This window comes from Pseudorasbora parva, chromosome 5, assembly GCF_024679245.1.
Source record: "Pseudorasbora parva isolate DD20220531a chromosome 5, ASM2467924v1, whole genome shotgun sequence".
NCBI lineage: Eukaryota > Metazoa > Chordata > Actinopteri > Cypriniformes > Gobionidae > Pseudorasbora > Pseudorasbora parva.
In genome coordinates, this window is record NC_090176.1 from 8,971,876 (window position 1) to 8,989,575 (window position 17,700).

The window sequence follows — 17,700 nt, forward strand, 5'->3', positions numbered from 1 at the left end:
ATGCTATTCGTTAATTAATTATACCTAATTTAAAATTACTGCATATTCGGCTACATGCATATTAGCCTACTACAAAATGTAAATATAGCATACAAACTTTTTCAGGCAAATGTGCATTAGGCTACTCTCCTAAAGAAGGTCACTGTTTAATTCGCACCCTGCTTACAAAAAAAAATGTACTTGTTTGATAAAATATAGGATTAATTTCCTTCGTTAGAAGTTAAACATTTGCCCGCCATAAAATCCAAATACCCAAACGAAGTGGTTGTAAAAAGACACGATCTTGTGTAGCCTAGGCTTACTTGAGAATGGAATAATCTACTAAATTTTAGTATAGCTGCCTGAAAGCCTAATACGCATCTGATCTGACATGAGGAATGGGGATGAGCAGAGTGAGTTGAATGCCAATTTCTGATTTAATCCTATAGGTGGCGGTATACACAAGTTTATGTACAGTAGCCTATGTAGGCAACGCATGTCGGGGATTTGGGATAGCTTTGATTGTAGGGACAACAGCTGGCAAAATTTAAAACAAAAATCTTGGAAGATTAATGCATATTTTAACACCTGAATGTTCCTTAACGATGGAACTCCTACACGTTTGTAAAATGGCCTACTCCCCCACTAAACATCCCTAATAAAGTCCTTTGCCAAGTAACGTTCGACAGACATACAAAGTTAATCATTCAAGTGAATCAGTGACTAAACAGAACGTAAGGGTGTGAGTGTGACCACGTGATTTTATGACAATAATAGCAGAAGCCTTGTGGAAGCTTCTGTCATAGGCTAAATCTCTGAAGAAGAGGAAGAAGAAGAAGAAGAAGAAGGAGGTATAGTACTGCGGTAAAGTTGTTTTTAAATTGGACAATAATTTGACATTATAGTTTACCTTCTTTCTTAATCAGAATACAGGCGAAATATCATGTTGGTTTAAACAATAGCCTATAAAACAGATCAATTTAAAATTCTGATAATTTGATCTAGTCCAGATAAAACATTAAACCAAACAAAAAAAAATTTAAAATACAGTAGGCTTTATGATACTTATAAATTTCAAGATGTGTAAGATCCGGGCTATGTGACTGCAGTTCTATAACAACACAGTTTTTTGTTTTGGTTTTGTTTTTTTAGTTATTGCCTCCCAGGAAAAAGAAAAAGTGAAAGCAATGTAATAACTAATGTTTCTTGTGAATAACATTCAAACCTTTAAACTGTTATTATTCCTTTCTCTCTACTTCACACTATTACATTCTGGCTTTTTTATTTGGAATCTATGAATGATATGACTTTTGTTTATTATTGGCATACACTTTTACGAAAGTCCCTCAGTGTTCTTGTTTATCTCACTATGATATCCAGATTGTTCGATTGTGGGAAAATGTTAGATTGGATGGATCTCCACGTCAGAATTATCAGATATATTAAATTTGACCCCGGATGCCGAATCCCATCCAGAAGATATTTTCTTCTGTCAGCCTGAGAAAGCCAGGGAAGAGCTAAATCAGGAGAGTTTATTCAATAATCTTAGTTTTGTAATGCTCAGACTGTTTCAATGCTCAATGCTCTGATTTCGTCTGACCACCAGTACAATTCCAACAAGTGTTATTATACCAAGGGAAAAACAATGGAAAATTACTGCTTCACAGCATCGTCCTGTGACGTTAAAAACCTTGAAATGGAGACAATATCTTATCTCCTACCCAGAAAGACAAACATCCCTTCAAACCACGCAATCATAAGAGCAAGGGAACATGTAAAATTAGTAGGCTAATATAAAACATTAAAATGGCAAATTAATAGTAACAGAATAAATAATCAAATGAATAAATTACTAATTATTAAGAAAATAAATACGTAAAATAAAATAAAACATGGAGCCTAAATCATCTAAAGGTGTTTTTTTGTTTTGTTTTGTTTTTGTAAATGTAAAAATGCAGAGTGTGAGGGTTGTGTTCACACATTTCAGAACCAGGAAACTGTTTCAGCTGTTCAGAGAAAATTCAACTTCTTGAGTTATTTTTATATTTTTCTTTCACTATCTGTGTTTAAATACAGTGAAATGGCAGAAGCCGGTTTTTCTCAGGACCAGTTCAGCTGTCCAGTGTGTCTGGATCTACTGAAGGATCCGGTGGCCATTCCCTGTGGACACAGTTTCTGTATGAGCTGTATTACAGATTGCTGGAATCAGGAGGATCCGAAGGGAGTCTACAGCTGCCCTCAATGCAGACAGACCTTCACTTCAAGACCGGCTTTAAATAAAAACACCCTTCTGGCTGAAGTGGTGGAGCAACTGAAGAAGACTAAACTCCAAGCTGCTGTTCCTGCTGAACCAAACGATGTGGAGTCTGTCATCTGTGCTAAAAGAAAACACAAGAAAGAAAAGAAAACATCAGGAAGAAAATCTCTGGTGTGTCTTAACTCTTCTCCACTAACCCCATTTATACAATTGTGCTAGTGCTAGACAAAATATTATAATTTTTTCTGACATTTACAGTTCCCTTTCAAGGGAACTCACGCTGTTTTGAAGACGACACTATGGAGAATGCCTCTGTGTGATAGCATCTGAAGCATGTGTGAAACTCAGGGGTGCAAACTTGTCATTCACCATTTCTGACAGTGCTTGAAGTGGAAAAGATAAAAGGCTTGTTCGACTTCACCCAGCGGTGCGCAGACTGATCGGCGGCAGACTTGAAGCAGTGCATGCTGTTTAGAAATGCTGTCCGACTTGAGACAGCGCTGACAGCACGTGACTGTGACGTATGTCAACAAAGTACTGCGAGAGCGATTCGAGAGCAGCCGGCTGATGCAGCCGCTGCAGATTCTCAAGAGCGGCTGCTCCAGCTCTGATGTCAACACAGCTGATCCACGATTGGCCGGATTCACTGCATGAGAGTGATCGCGTGCGTTTCGTGTTTATTCTAAAACCTTTTGGTACACTAATGCTCACAAATAATTTATTTATAACAGTAAAACCTCTTTTCATGTAGTCGCAATGTTATATTGTCATGTTTATCAAACTAAAACTGATCAAAACCGTTGACAACACTTCATTGATAGTGTAGGTTTATATGTTTAACTTTAATCTTGTCCAAATAGACGCTTTATTAAGCAGTACTACATAAAGTATTGAATGAAACTGTCATTTGAAACATTTGTGTGTTTGAGAAACATTGCATTTATTTAACTTCAGCTGTGATAAAGTTTGCAAGCGTCACTGCGGGAAGCAGAAAGTGTCCGACTTCACGTCTCCGTTTGCAGCTCCTCCCCGCCTGCACGTGGCTACTCTTGCCGATCGCATGCATCCAGCCGCAGCCAATGTCGGACACACCTAAAGTGTAGGTACTCACCAAAGGGGCGTGGCTTTGTTGGGGGCGTGGTTAAGAGGGGTTTTGTTTAGTCCAGTGTTTCCCAACCACGATCCACACACCAACACTCCACGGTTTGTATGTGTCCCTAATCAAACACACTTGATTCAAATGATCATCTTATTAGTGGAGACTCAAAGACCTGAAATGGTTGTGGCAGGTAAAGGAGACATGCAAAATGTGCAGTGTTGGTGTGCCGCCAGGATTGTGGTTGGGAAACACTGGTTTAGTCAATAATTCAAGAAGGTCCATATTTTAAAGCCTTTTCTAACTTGTATTCAGCCTTAAAACTAACATTTAGTTCTTGTAATCATTTAACTACTATAGCATTTGTTACAATAAGGGTTTATTTATAAAGCAAGACATTGACGGCGCACCATTACCATGCAGGCCAATGTTAACCATTTTCTTTCTTTTTTTATCTATAGAATTTGTTATTTTAAGCCCGGCCAAATCGCCCCAACGGAGGCTAACGATTGGCGGGTGAAGGTTTTTTCAAAGTCAGAATAAATCAGAATGTAACAATTTATTAATAGTCAGGTACTTGACTATATATATATATATATATATATATATAAAGATAATCTATACATAATATCAAATACTCTGAAGTAAAGAGCGATACATTCCTGACTTTCTAAACAAGACTTTCTCTTGTCCCATAGACCTGTATTGACAAAAGACCAAATGCCACCCCCATGATACTAAGGCACGATATCTCTAAACTCTTAAAACATTTATTATGTTTTGTTTAACTTCTGTGGATTTGAAATATTTGTACCAGTCACACTAAGACATTTCCAATGATATCAAACGCATATATACTGTATAATGAGGACTGACATAGAATCAAGTAGATTTGTGGTGTATTTCTGGTGATCTCAATATGAGGGGGAGCAGGAGTTTGGGGGAAGTTTCAGTGAAAGCAAAGGCATGTAAACTAGTGTCATTCGTAGATGATTCATTCAGTGTGATGTCATCTCGGACGGAGACGCTAGGTGTATGAATGAGTTCAGATGCTAATTTCCTTTGTTTTCTCAGGGAGTATGTTCCTTACAGTCTTACATTATAAAAAATAGCAACACAGTTATAAACTATACCTACAACATGCCACATGTGTAATATACTGTACATCTTTAGTGAAAAATATATTCCCTTAATAAATTATCTATTATAAATTCTGCAGTCAAAATTTACCACAATAAATCAAATTATAGTAAATGTGGTCATCATTAGTTTAAAAAGCTTGCAGGATGATGTTTTCCCCTCTTTTCATCAGTCATTTGAGTGGCTGTTGGACTTTATCCGCAGTGTTTTACTACATTCTCAATATAATTCAAATGGGTCGCACATTTTATCATCAGTGTCAACATTGGAACGGCTCGTGCAAATCTTAACACTTTTGGAGCACACTGGTAATCGGATCTCTAGTGATTTGCGCGCCACTTAATTAAACAATTGAGCTTCAGTCACAGTCTTATTGCACAGACAATTGATCCGTTATTAAAGCGAGAAGTAGCGGTATGCAAGAAAAAGTGCAGTGACGGTTAAGAGTAAAATGTAAAAGTGCTGGTACTGCGTACTGGTGAGCATCGCCCTACTTCGAGTACTGGTTTTTGATCAAAAATATAAAAAATAGATCTGACATCAACAGTGGATTCATCCACTTGTTCAGTGCCTTCTGAACAAGTGGGTGAATTTAAATTATATTAAGCTTTAAAGGTCCTGTTTTCCGTGTGTTTTTAAAGCCTTGATTGTGTTTACAGTGTGCAATATAACATGAGTTCATGTTTCGCGTGTAAAAAAACAGTATTTTTCACACAATTGACTTATCTGTACAGCGCTGTTTCCTCTGTCCTAAAAACGGCTTGATGATTTCCTTGTTCTATGAAGTCCCTCCTTCAGAAACACGCAACGAGTTCTGATTGGGCCAGCGCTTCCCGTGTTGTGATTGGACAGCAGCTTTGCGCACTTTGCCCGGAAAGGTCCCGCCAAGACCACTCCTTCTTTTTTACGTGTTCTTGTGGGCGGAGGGTTAGTCAACAAACGGTTCTAGTGACGTCATTCCTGAAGGAAGTGCAGGGCTGTAGTCCAAACCGGCCGTTCGCTGTAGGCTTTGAAAGGGAACTTCTGTTAAATAAAATATCTCGCTTGGCATTGAACTTTGAGCGTTATAATTTTACAGGTATTATTTATGCTCTAACAGCAACATTTCACACTAAATAAAGTTTGAAAGATGGAATCGCGAAGAACGGGACCTTTAAAGTTCTGCATAATTAAGGACATGGCCACTTGAGTGACGGGGGGATTGCCACTATGGTCGAGCTAGGTGGGCGTAGCTTCAGCAACCAGGCACCTGCAACATCCACGTCCCGCCGCTTAGCCCAATTTTTGTTATCCGAAGTGACACTGCAATATTGGCAACTGCTGGCTTTAATGCTTAAAAACTGCTCTTCGGAAACCAATGGGTGACGTCACGGACACTACGCTGATATTTTTTTAAGAAGTCTATGCTTCTGTAGATAGATCTCATTAACGTTAGGTTGCGATGTTGCTCACTTTGCTGCTTTGTGCTTTTTGTGCATTGCCTGGGAGCAGAGCTCTCGTTGAGGGACCTTTCTGTGCACATTGGCCCTCATTTATCAAAAGTGCGTACACCAAATTTCCAGCGTACACCTTGCGTACACCCAAACCCACGGTGACTTTGAGATTTATCAATATGGACGTTGGCGTACGGCACGCTCAAATCCTACGCCAGCTCAGGATGTGGTGTACGCACGTTTGAGTTAGTGGGAAAATGCGCAGAAAAACAATTCCTAACACCACAAAACGCACTGACAAGATATGCTATATGACCAACTGTTAAAAACCACAACAACAACATTCAGTGTTTATTTTTGTGCAACATGAACGTCAATGTTTAATTTGTGTGACTTTACCAAAGAGTTTGATTTGTAGGCATATGTATTCCTCCAGTCGCGAGCCTGTGCGCTTTATCTGACTTTTCATGCCCGCCTGGCCCGGCAGCTGCGCACGGACTGGGACTAAAATAATTCAGACTGACAAAATAATAAAAATGACCTTCTTCTTTTAAATAATAATAAAATCAATAAAAACGACATTCTTCTTCTAAATAACAAGCGTCATTAATAATAATAATAATAATAATAATAAGAAGAAGAAGAAGAAGAAGAAGAAGAAGAAGAATCTTACAAATTGTCATGTAATTATTAATGTGAATGAATACTCCACATCACATCATCATCACTGTCGTACACCCCAATACATGCCGTGATACGAAATCAAATGCTAATTGTTTCAAAACGTGCTGTAAAATAATGCATTGGGATGGTAATTTCTTATCCAAACAGCTTTAAACTGCTGGGGTGCGCTTCTCAACCCCCACACTATTAACAGCTCGTAATGTTATAACGTATTTCAAACTACTCATATTATTACTCATATGAGCTCGTATTTCAGCTCGTAATTACTCGTAATTTGGGTCCATATTTTGTTTTTGTGGGTGCCTTTATTCCCACTCTTTATACTCTTAAATAAAACAATTTCGTTTTTTTTTTCCACTTCCCTGGTGATCTCGATGGGTGCATCTCAGTGATCTCGATGGGTGCGTCTCAATCATCTCACTAGTTCTGTAGTCAGAGCACTGATCAGGGAGTCAGCCCATTGACTTATGTCCTAATCAGTGCCCTGACTAGTGGACTAGTGAGATGATTGAGCGCGCCCGATCTCCACGTCGGAGAAGTTTTGCTTCTTTGCCGTCTTCCGTGTGTCCATGGCGTAAAATGAGGGCGTGCGGGAGGCGGAGACTTGAATATATAGGGGCGTGTTATTCTAATGACGATCGTTTTCAGCCGCGGGATTTATCAAGGGCAAGTATTGCGTACACCTGAATTGCAGAGGTGCGCACAGTTTCATAAATCAGGCGGTGAGAGGAGTGTAAGCATAATCTTACGCCAACATATACGCCTGTTTCTACGCAAGATTGATAAATGAGGGCCATTGTGAGCAGCTGCTGCTCAGGATTATCTGCACCCGCCTGGCCCTGTTGGATGAGGCAGGCCAGGCTCGCACTCTCCATAGTTCAGGTCGACGGTTCAGATTGTGGGGGTCACACATGGGGCAGGTAAATGAGCTTAAGACGACTTCGAAACTTTCTCTGCCTTCGCTTCCCAATTCCATCTCCCGTTCGGGATACGTAGCCCGCTCTGCAGCTTCTTTCGCCCCAAGCAAGAGCCTGATGTTGGGATGGTCTTCCCTGTTGCGTCAGGCCACCAAATTGTCTCTTCGCGCCACCAAATAGATGGCCTTCGCAATCAGCTGTCCATGTAACAGCAAAAGAAGAGTGTTGCCTCTTGAGCCCCCCTCAGAAATCCTGAGGGTTGAAGCAACATCCCCGTCTGAAGCCTTCCAAGGAGAAAACAGATCTCAGGACTGTTATTATCTCTGGAAAGGCTTCAGGAAAAAGGACCTGGCACTATGTGGAGACAAAATGCACGGTCTGTCTTCGCCTCTGCTAATCAGGGCAAACTCTACTAGAAGTATGGTATCTTCTAAAGCCCTGTTGTCGGGTTTCCCTGCAGGAAGTCTGTGATGCAGCAGGCTGGGCTTCCCCACTCATGTTCATCAGATTTTACAGTCCGGATAATCCATCCACACCCAGATCACAAGTACTTTCATCATGAGTTATCACACAGAGGTGTTCCCCATAGTGCATTATCAGGGAACAAGAGTTACAGTTGTAATCCGAGACGTTTTACTTGCTTTTGTGTTCAGATGATTTTAAAAGATCAACAGAGTAAGTTCCAGCAGAGAATCCAGCAGAAAGAGAAAGTTCTTGTGGAGTTGAGAGAGGCGGTGGAGACTCATAAGGTGAGTTTGGAGAACAGGAGTTTAGACTCTCTTCCAGTGTTCAGACCCACTCAAGCCTATTGTGATCCACAGGCTGTATAAGGCAACAGTAAGAGCTGATTGTGATGTGTGTCCTAACAGCGTTCTGCAGAGACAGCAGTGGAGGACAGTGAGAGGATCTTTATTGAGCTGTTACGCTCCATTGAGAAAATCTGCTCGAAGGCGACACCGCAGATAAGAGAGCAGGAAAAGGCTGCAGTAAGTCGAGCTGAAGGACTTGTGGAGCAACTGGAGTTGGAGATTGATGATCTGAGGAGGAGAGACACTGAGCTGGAGCTGCTTTCACACAAACATAATTTCCGCAAGGTAATAGAGACCTGAAATATAGGACGGTAGTTTTAGTAGCACCTTACCATTAGAGACTTTCTTCATTTTAATTTAATCGGTGGGGTTTGTTATACTCAAACAGCTGAACAAACGGTTAACAGTTTTAAACTTCAGTGCTTAACTCATTCTTCACTTTGTGCTACTAACATGAATGATCAAATCATGTGGCTTTTTAAAAAAAGGTGATGCTATTACTTTTCTTAACCAGTTATGATTTTCACCTGATGAAAATAAAATGCATAAAAAGTCCCGAAGACATGACTTTTTTTTTTTACATTGTATTCCAGTTAAACAGACTAGGTTACCAAGACCTTTAGAAATTACTAGATAAGAAATGCTAGACTAGACCTGAAGAGCCCAGTAGAACAAAACACAACTGTTGCAAATAAAGCATAGATAATCAAACTGGTATTTCAAGTCTTCACAAGTCACTCAAGATGATTTGGATAAACAAGCAGGGGAAACACCTATTAGTCAGGAAGATTTTCGTTTGGTATCTTTATTGTTTGTATTTATTTCTTCCTGTAGAGTGTCCAGTCTCTCTCTGAACCTCCTGAATCTACAGATGAACCCAGCATCACTGTCAGCTCTCTCCTCTCTTTTGATGACGTGGAGAAGTCTGTGTCTCAGCTGAAAGAAAAACTGGAGGATTTCTGTAGAGGGGAGATAGACAAGATATCTGGCAGAGGTAAAGTAGCATTTATTTACTCTTAGACATCATATATAAAGAAGTTTTTAATGGGAACTATACTAATTATTTCTGTTTAATTTCTTAGTAACATATGTTGAAATTATTCCCACCAATGAACCCAAGATCAGGGAGGAGTTCCTGCAATGTAAGACACAATGAATACATTTACATTTTCATTCAAATATTATTTAGTATGTGTATTAAACCATTTAAATTACAAAAACAATTGGGATGTCCCAATAATACAGATATTTATGTGGTTTCTTATATTCTGAGACCATTTTTGGTATTTCGGTCCAACAACAATATGACTTTTCACTGTTTGTTAACTCTCCACTTGTCTGTGCATTAGTGATGGGGATTTATAAGTGACTGTCCACATTTGTGAATTTAAGTTATGCACATATTTGGAGTATTGCATAAAGCATGTGGATAAAGTATTGTTTCCATCCAGCAAATCGAAGAGAACAAAAGTATCACTTCCGATAAACCTGCTTAAATATCAGTAAGAAAAATTTTAAAAGAAAAAAAGTTGCTGCAGTATAAGCCACTGGGGGTGTTTATTTTTATTTTTTGTATATAATAAATTACTTGCGCTTTAGCACGCAGACAAAATGCACTAAAAGCAGTCAGATTTCAGAAAAAAGCAATCTCGCTTTTGTAGGGAAATGTCTGCCATTTTGAACACAGTCGTGTAAGACCGAATTATGCCGAACCACTTTGATGACAGACTTTGGCTCATGCATTTCAGAATGACCAAAACAACATTTCAGATGCAGTGTGTAACAAGGCTCAGGGAAGAAGGAGGCAGGAACCGGCAAACAATTAACATAACTTTAATCATAAAATAAACAACAATATGAAAGTAAAGCGGCAGTCCCTAATGGACGAATTCCACATACAGTATTTTCCGGACTATAAGTCGCACTTTTTTTCATAGTTTGGCTGGTCCTGCGACTTATAGTCCGGAAAATACGGTATACACACAATAGAACACAACATAAAATCCCGGCCTGGTCCTCTCTCGTCTTGCACTGTTGTCAATCCTCCTTTTTATCCCTCCGGAGCTCCTTCGTGAGTCTTGAGACCAGTGTGGCATGCATCCCAAAATGTACATTAGGGATGTGACAGTGAGGACATTTTCCCACCAGTTAATCGACGCGTGACAACACTGATAAAACCACTGGTAACACTGGCGGGCGCTAATTTTAAACCGAAAGTAAAATGTGCGCGGCTGCTCGGGTATTCATAATGGAGTGGTGCGGAGCAAAGCGAATCCTGAATGACACTGAATGACAGTGCAGCCGTGAATTAATGGCTGTGTGTGCGGCCATTAATGTGAGCACCCGTGCGGCAGTGCTCATTTTACTTTCAGTTTAGAATTAGTGCCAATTCGGGGGCAGGTTTCTTGAATTGTGGGTTCATTAGCCTATTATTCTTAATGAAAAACAAAACAACAAAACAGTACAATGAAAAACTCAATTAAATACATTCCTCTTTGAAACCAAATCATGCGCGATCATCTGGTCTGTCAGCTCATCACTCTCTGATGAATGAGATCTGACTCCTGCTGCGTCTGTGCTGAGACTCTCGTTCAGCTCGCTCACACTGTATTTAGCAGACACATTCACTTTTTATTTGAACTGTCTGTTTTCTAACTGAACTAAATTATTTTTTACTACTATAAAAATGAAAACGACAGTGGGGGCGGTGCCGCAATGGGCAAGTGATGTATCCGGTGTTTCGCAGAAAGCCTAATGTACACAAAGTAGGCGGATGGAAACATGGCTATTAATACACCAAAATGGAGGATGAATAAATGATTTTGTGATTCATTTTGTGATTTATATAGATTCCAGTCAGTTCACTCTAGATCCAAACACAGCGAATAAACACCTCCAACTGTCTGAGGAGAGCAGAGGGGTAACTTTCACTGCCAGTGTCCAGCAGTATCCTGATCATCCAGACAGATTTCATTATTATCCTCAGGTGTTGTGCAGAGAGAGTGTGTGTGGACGCTGTTACTGGGAGCTTGAGTGGAGTGGGAGTGGATTTGTGTGTATATCAGTGTCTTATATATACATCAACAGGAAGGGAAAGACAGATGAGTGTGTGTTTGGGTATAATGATCAGTCCTGGAGTTTGATCTGCTCTACCTCCAGATGCTCATTCATTCACAGTGACAGTTATACTGAACTCCCTGTACCTCCCAGCCGCTGTAGAATAGGAGTGTATGTGGATCACAGAGCAGGAACTCTGTCCTTCTACAGCGTCTCTGACACGATGAGCCTCATCCACAGAATCCAGACCACATTCACTCAGCCGCTCTATCCTGGGTTTGGGGTTATAAATGGGTCAGCAGTAAAACTGTGTGATTTAACACAATAGATCACAGAGAGCTGACTGCAAATATTACTGCAATGTATCTTTGAGTTGCATGATAAATCAGGAACAGTGAGATGTTATTATGGAGTTTAGTTAATTATCATTTCAAGTACTTTAACACGGCAAGTAACAAGGTCAACGAGCAGTTGAAGAATAAATGTGGACAAAAGTCCCAATTTGCAAACTATCCATCCTAAATAGTATTCGAAAATAACCCATTGCAATACCCTTTGGACGAGGATTCAATTAGAACTACAAAGTGTTTAAAAAAAACTACAAACATGGCGTATGTGCGAGTCCAATGGTTAAGCAGAGGTTTAGATAAACGGGTTTGAGGGATTAATAATCAGTATCTAACCTGATGAAACATTTATTCAATGTTATCCACATTTTTTTAATCCAGTAAAGCTGGCACAATTTTTTTGAGTAAATACAAACCCTTTAAATTTGTCACTGTAATATGTGCCGTTTACTTAATGATGTTACATTTATAAAAGTTTATTATGTAAGGTGAGCACTGTTATCAATTTAATTTGCCTTTAAAAAATGTAAATAACAACAAGCATATTTTTAAAATAAAATGCAAAATTAACTCATTGGACAAACTAAAAATATTTAATTGAGAGCAGGAATTACATCCAATGAATTTGTATATATAGTGCCCACAGCCTAAACACAGCCACTCTTCTGCATAATGGTAACCACAAAATTACAAAAACTCCTGAATGTCCAACATGACTGAACATTAAACACTAACCTAAACTATTAACATCTTTCCCTTTACTGAAAAACACATAAAATAACACTTTATTCCATACATTTTCTCTCCTAGCGCAGTCGCTTGCAAAGCATGTTGGGAACTACAGATCCATTGTCCAGTTAGTTATGTCAGCACAAATATTAAAATAAGTTTTAACGCAAATTAATTAACTAAACTTCAGTGCTAAATATATTAGGCTGAATATATTTAAACACAAATATTGAACACAAACAAATCTAATTTCGACACAATTTAATTAAGTAAAGTAAACATAATTTAAATGTGTCTTATCTATGAAGGCCCTAAATCATTTTTTTTGAGTGTAGTTGACATACTAAAATATTTTTAAGATATCATTGAACTATAGCCAATATAACTATATATTAACTGTATAATATAAATACGTAGCCAAATGAAATTTCTCAAATAAAAAAAGGTCCATTTACAACCCTATAAATTGTCCCTAGGATGTAATGCTCTGTTTTTGCCTTATTTGGAATTGGAAGGGTCATGAATATTAATGTTGAGCTCTTCTCTGATTGGCTTATTTCAGCCGCTCACAGCACAGAGCAGTTCAGTCGGTCACAGAGCGGCTCGTGAGTCTGTCCTGACAGAACACAGACCGACTGAATGACACTTTAAGCAAAACATCTCAAATGGAGATTGATAAAATGTAGCTTACTTGTTTATTTGGTGTTTTCAGATCATCCACGCGCGAGAAAGAGCTCGCATTCATGTGGTTACCAGATTTCAGTAATTAAATTCCCCAAACAGAGCTTTTCTGTGAAAAGAAACCCGTTGTAACGAACTGCTCTGAGACAGAAAGTTGGTTGAAGATCCAAACGCAGTATTTATTGAAAGGTAATCCAAAGTCGTAGTCAATAGAACAGGCAAAAGGTCATAACAGAAAATCAGTCCGAAAAGGCAAACAAAACAGAAGGAACAGGCAAAAGGGTAATCCACGGAGAAGGCAAGAAATCAAAGACCAAGATACATGAAACCAGAGAAACGCTCAGAAATGCAGTTGTGACACTAAACAAGACTTCGCCATGAATAACAGAGTGAACAAGGTATATATAGGCAGAGGTAATGAGGTGATGAGACACAGGTGTAAACAGTGAGTGCTAATGAGTCCAAGGATTATGGGTAATGTAGTTTGTGATGGAATGACAGTCCAGGGTGGAGTGCCCTCTGGTGGTGATCACGGGCACTCACACTGATGAATTGTGACACCCGTATACACCCTAACACCCTATCCTGTGTTTTACCTAAACATGTCCAATCTGGCAACCATATACACGCAAATTCTCTCTCGCACGCGCCGGTGAACTGAAAACACCAATAAACAAGTAAGCTGCATTTTATCAATCTCCATTTGAAATGTTCTGCTTAAAGTGTCATTCAGCCTACATTTTAGACTTGTCTTTTTTCGTCAACGATATTGCATGTTTATATAACTGTCACAATGTAGGCTAACATTAGGCTGTGATCTGAATCTGAACCTAATCTGAAATACAAATAGGCAAAAACATCATAGGAAACACCATACTTCAGTTCTCAAAAATATAAATATATATCTTGGGGACACTAAAATTATGATCAAAGTAAATATACAAATAAAATGTATGAATTAGGTTTTATTTAATTCTGTAAACTATAATACTGATCTGCCAGCACTGTCGCTCTATGATAAATTAAAATAAGCTGATAACATCACTGTTTTCTCCAGAACGACTGTACAGCCAAATCTAATTTTGTTGCAATATTATCCTGTTTGACACTGTGAAGCTGCTTTGACACAATCGTGATTGTAAAAGCACTATATAAATAAAGTTGATTGATTGATAACTTATATTTTTACAAAACGAATAGCCTTGTCATATGATTATCGTTTTAACTTGTATGGTGGAAAAGGTGACGTTTGCTAGAAGGATCGAGTGAACGATCTGTAAGCAAAGTATCTACGGTTGTATTTTGTAATACAAAATAATATTACCCTTTGTCATTAGACACACTATTAAGTTTTGTATGGTACTTGGTGTTTCCTATTGTTACTGTAAGCATCTTGCGTCATCTAGACAATGCTGTCTCTCTAAGAAACTTTCAATTTAATCAGAAATTGTTTAAATAGTCAATAAGTGGATAAATCGCTGTTTACTGTTTGCAGGAATACAGTTGTAATTGCCACTTTCTTCAGTTTAAGATGCTGAGCGAAGCTTGCTTGAAATGGGCCAAACAAACGAACAATCTTGAATTAAATTGTTGTGGTATCCGATTAAAACATCAACCTTGACTGTTGATATTTTTTATCTGTGGGAAGGGTAGAAAAGTCTCCTGAACAGCCTGGAACATGAAGTGTGTCCATGCGAGCAGCTTGTTTACCCGATGATTCGCTCCGTCATTTCTGCCTGACAATGAACATGTTTGGACAGATGCAAATGTTGGGGGAGTGCATATAAATGATCCCCAACATTTGCGTCACGGTTGGGTTTATGTTGAGAGTCACTGTTTTTCCCATGGTGTTTTGGATTCACGAGATTTACATAAGAAGGAGGAGGCAATGGTGTTTGAGACTCACAGTATGTGATGTCCATGTACTGAACTAGAATGAAGAATACTAGTCATCTAGAACATGAACATGTCAATGAAATTAAACCAAACACCTTTTATTTACTGGTGACTTTTCCCACATGATGGAATATCATAAATCTCGCAAAAACGACATGCAGCCAAATTCAGGGTTATTTTGGCTAGAAGTGTATAATCCATAGCCGGATTATATCGGTTGTATAGTGAACTATAGTTTACACAAACTGAGAAAATCAAAAATTATTGGGTTGTGCACATTGATTTTTGCACACCTCTGTATATCTACTTGATCATTGCAGCATTCTGTTCATAGGTACTGATTTATAAACACCTACATTGGTAGATCAGGGATGGGCAACATGGTACTGGATGACCCCTGCCCCTCAGAGTTTAGTTCCATCCCTAATCAAACACACCTGCCAGCATTGTCAAGCAATCCTGAAGACATAGGTTAGTTTTTTTTAGGTGTGATCTTTTCATATGTTTATTGTTTGTTTTTATTACTATGTACATTTGTGTCATTTATTAGTTGTCCTGTTTTGAAGCATTCTGTATTTTCTTGTTCTTTGTAAAAACAAAATGCATTATGTATATCTTTTGCTTCCTACTGCAGTAGCCCAATAAAGAGGAATGTATTGTACTAGACTGTGTTCTTGCCTGTTGGACTCAAGCCAGACTTTTCCCTGGCCTTGCACATATCAGGGTTTATGGAAAAACAAACAAAAAAAACAACAAAAAAAACAGCTTAAATATGTGTGCATTGTTCGCAAACTCTAAAGTATAATAACCTACATATGACCCCATGTCATGCATTGTGAGTGTCTCTGTTCTGTTTGGATACTAATATTTTTATCTACTTTACCATCCAACTTAAAGTTTTATCCTTTACTGTACACATATATACACACATTCACATCATGCATTGCAGGAGATTTGTAGTTGTGCCTGTCCTATTGAAAATATTAAGCATTTATAATGTAAGTAAATATAAGAAATACACCTGCCCAGCCAAAAAAAGTAACTGTTTGGATTTAAATGGCAACTTCTTCAGAGTCTATGATTGGATCATTATTGCAGTGATTATGATGTTTCTAGCATGTTATATATCCGGCAACATACAGTTCTTCTTACCCTAACTGATTAAGAGTGTGTAGCTTTTCATTTCTTAAACAACCATATAGGAATGTTTTTTTTTTCATCATGGCCATATTCTAGGATGACAATGTCAAGATTCATCAGCTCAGACTGTGAAAGAATGGTTGGAAGGGAGCACGAAGAATAATTCACACATGAATGGGCACCTCTGAGTCCAGACCTTAAATTCATATTATATTCAGATATAGTGGTCCTTGGGCTGAAAAAGTTTGAGAAACACTGGTTTATATGACGGGACCCAGATAGGTGTTATGTAGGGCTCTTATGGGCCACAACAGGTAAACAGATATAGATAGACTACCATATTTTCTGTTTAGGTTATCTTATAGCAAACCCCCCTAAATACAAACATTACGTGTAATCCACTAAAATGTTTAAAGGTATTCAATGAACAGAAACCAGTGTTTTAGTTTATTATGCAAGGTTTATTTGGAATAATTTGAACATGACTTACTACAGTTACAACTTTATAATACAAAAGTATAGCATAAAAAATGTATTTCACAAACAAATCAAAGAAAACCACTGCAGCTCGACACTCCCCTGTCAGTCAGCGCTCTCCCAATGGCCCTTGGAAAAAGACCAACAAATTAATCAACCATTGAACCACTTTTTTATTCCCTTTTTCATAGTTAAAGCCTTTTGGTACCCCACATCAAGTTGATCTAGATGAAATGCTCAGCAGGGTCAGACAAAAACAGATGGCGAAGAAACAACACACACTAACTGCCAAATAATTAAGAATTAAGGTGAAGAATTAAGTGTGAAACCATTTAGTCTCAAGCACCACAATTTTCCAGAGCTGCAACCTACCCGGAGTCTCCTTGGACTTCTGGATCTCAGAGACTTCAGTCAAAGAATCCAAAAAAAAATGACCCCACTTAATAAGAATCACAAGCAGATATGTTGTAAAATACATGGTTATGGTTTCGAACCCGTCTTGGAATACTGCCAGCCCTGCAGATTTTGTATGTCTCCCTATATCTGACACACCCATTTCAGGTTTTGCAGTCTCTACTAATGAGCTCATGAGTTGAATCGGGTGTGATAGATGAGGGAGACATACAAAATTATATAATTAATTATAACCTGAAGATCCTGGTATAACCTACTAATAAGACTCAGTATTTCCAAATCCTTCTAAAGGCATTACAAATTATTTGGAACAGTACTCTAAAGCAGTAGTTTTCAAACCTGTCCGGGAAGCACCCCAGCCCTGCACATTTTGTATGTCTCCCTATTCCTCCCTATAGTGATAAATGAGGGAGACACACAAAATGTGCAGGGCTGGTGTGCCTCCAGGACAGGTTTGAAAACCACTGCTTTAAAGTCTTATATTGGATATCTTTTGTGCATTTGTTATTTGAATTAGCACTAAATAAAAAAGGGAAAAGGCACAGGCAGCTGAGTTAGGAGGTGGATAAAGCTCCTCAGATCTTGTTGCTCAGTGGAAACTAGTTGTTCTGTGACAAAATAAACATTTATTAAAGATCTATGGA

General features: G+C 38.5%; 1 protein-coding gene across 2 annotated transcripts; it reads left to right on the forward strand.

The window, feature by feature from the left end:
- The first annotated feature begins 755 nt into the window (after window positions 1-755).
- LOC137075027 (tripartite motif-containing protein 16-like protein) lies at window positions 756-15,666 on the forward strand. Of its 2 annotated transcripts, none has more exons than XM_067443179.1 (7): window positions 756-830; window positions 2,056-2,407; window positions 8,160-8,255; window positions 8,376-8,600; window positions 9,150-9,309; window positions 9,398-9,457; window positions 11,165-15,666. In XM_067443179.1, the coding sequence occupies exons 2-7, from the start codon at window positions 2,060-2,062 to the stop codon at window positions 11,698-11,700; spliced, it is 1,425 nt and encodes a 474-aa protein (XP_067299280.1). In that variant the 5' UTR covers window positions 756-830; window positions 2,056-2,059; the 3' UTR covers window positions 11,701-15,666. The 2 variants fall into 2 exon arrangements, with proteins under 2 accessions (XP_067299280.1, XP_067299281.1); XM_067443180.1 differs by having other exon boundaries at window positions 779-843.
- Window positions 15,667-17,700: the final 2,034 nt, after the last annotated feature.